General features: G+C 39.4%; 1 protein-coding gene across 1 annotated transcript in view; it reads right to left on the bottom strand.

Moving 5' to 3' along the window:
* Positions 1 to 425: 425 nt before the first annotated feature.
* The window catches only part of SNX29 (sorting nexin 29), a 117,580-nt gene continuing 116,239 nt past the window's right edge, over positions 426 to 1,766 (bottom strand). The window contains exon 12 of the mRNA XM_019507418.1: positions 426 to 885. Within this exon, the coding sequence (XP_019362963.1) occupies positions 867 to 885 (19 nt within the window). The 3' untranslated portion in view covers positions 426 to 866. The remainder of the gene's footprint in view (positions 886 to 1,766) is intronic.

The following is a 1,766-nucleotide window of genomic DNA, read 5'->3' as shown; positions in this document are numbered from 1 at the left end:
GAGGATAGTAAAGCACTGGAACAGGTTACCCAGAGAGGTGATGCAATCACCATCCTTGGAAGTTTTTAGGACCTGGTTAGACAAAACCTTGGCTGGGATATAATTGCGGACAGTCCTGCTTTGAGCAAGGGATTGGACTAGATGACCTCCTAAGGTCCTTTCCAACCCTTTCTATGATTGTATAATTTATATAAATTGTTTATTGTATCATATTGTGCTTTCCATATTAGAACAGAGGATCCATGACCAGAGCATTAGAATTCTTCCTTTTGACAAGATAACCATACTAAGCTGCTCTTTTTGTGTTGTTGCTTCTTTTGTTACAATCTATTAACAAGACAGAGAATCAATTGGGAAGATTCTTCATACATGCAACCAACTAAAATTAACAAATGAAATAATCACAAACTTGCTAAGCAGGTTAGTCATTTTTAGAATATTTTATTCAGCTGACTCCATTTCAAAGCCTGTAATTATGATCGAAGTAAGGATGCAATTAACATTAAAGTCATCAGAATGAAACTTCCACGCAGTTCTGTTCAGGAACAGATAGGAGCAAGGCAATATTTTGTATGCCACTTAAGATCTATAGTTCTTGTTAAGAAACTTTAGAACATTTTATAAAGAACACACTCTACTTCAAGCACAACAACAATAGCAGTGCACCACCTCAGTCACAGTTGATAGTTTGAATCACAGATTCTACTTGAACAGATTTGATAGAGTTCAGCCATGAAAGGTTCATTTGTAGGACTACAAATGAGCTGAAGAAAAACAAAATTATATTTAAACTGTCACATATAAAAAAGATGGCTCAGAAGGAAACATCACTGAAGAATAAGATGTCCACTCTTAAAACAGTTGCTTCAGTCAGAGAGAAACAACCTGAGGAAAAAGAATTGCAGAAATACCAGATTAAACTGGTTTGCATCTGGAAAAATTAACACAGGCATTTGGTAATTTCCATCCTTTAGAAACTGCTTGTGTAGATCTCTGAAGGAATTTAGCAGTCTTGCAGAGCAGAGTTATGGCGGACTACCCAAAATAAAACACACGACCCAATCTCTCAAAATGACCATTCACTGGCTCCAAAATTGATATTAAACTACAAGTAGTTATTTTACAAATCTGAAAAAAATCAACTGTGTTCTGGAAACAAGTGAGAAAACGGTTTCCCCCCACTGTAATGATCTCCTTGTTCTTTCTAGATAGACATACAAACCCGGTTATAGTTTACCTATATCAGTGGTTCTCAACCTTTTTAGAATCAAGGCACCTATCAGAAAATGCCAGCTCTTAGCTTTCATTCACTTCTTGACAATACAAAAATATAAAGCAATTCTTCTGTTGTAAATAAGTCATTAAAGTCACTTGCACACATAAGGGTTTAGACCCCAAAATTGAAACAGTGGGTATTTAATTCCAATGATTAAAAACCCATCATTTCAATTTAGGGGCTTCCATCACCGTTCCGGTGAGGGGCTCAATCCCTTTTTTTTGCCCCCCACTCTGTGGAACCTGCCTGCCTCTTCCACACCCAGGAGGCAAGCTGCCTGTGGGCCAAATAGCCTGAGTTGTGGGGGGGGGCCCAGTCCTTCCTTCTGCAGCAGGGGCACCACCAGGGCCACCTAGGTGTGCTGCTAGTACAGGGGTGGGCAATTATTCCGGGCGGAGGGCCACTTACTTAGTTTTGGCAAGCCACCGAGGGCCACGTGACAGGCACCCAGGGACAGATAAATATTAATTTTCTAAATTTTTTAGGGGCC

The sequence above is a fragment of the Gavialis gangeticus genome, unplaced genomic scaffold (genome assembly GCF_001723915.1).
Source record: "Gavialis gangeticus isolate Ggan-Ray unplaced genomic scaffold, GavGan_comp1, whole genome shotgun sequence".
NCBI classification, from domain to species: Eukaryota; Metazoa; Chordata; order Crocodylia; family Gavialidae; genus Gavialis; species Gavialis gangeticus.
Note: the sequence above shows the minus strand (reverse complement) of the source record. Positions and strands in the feature narration are given on the sequence as shown.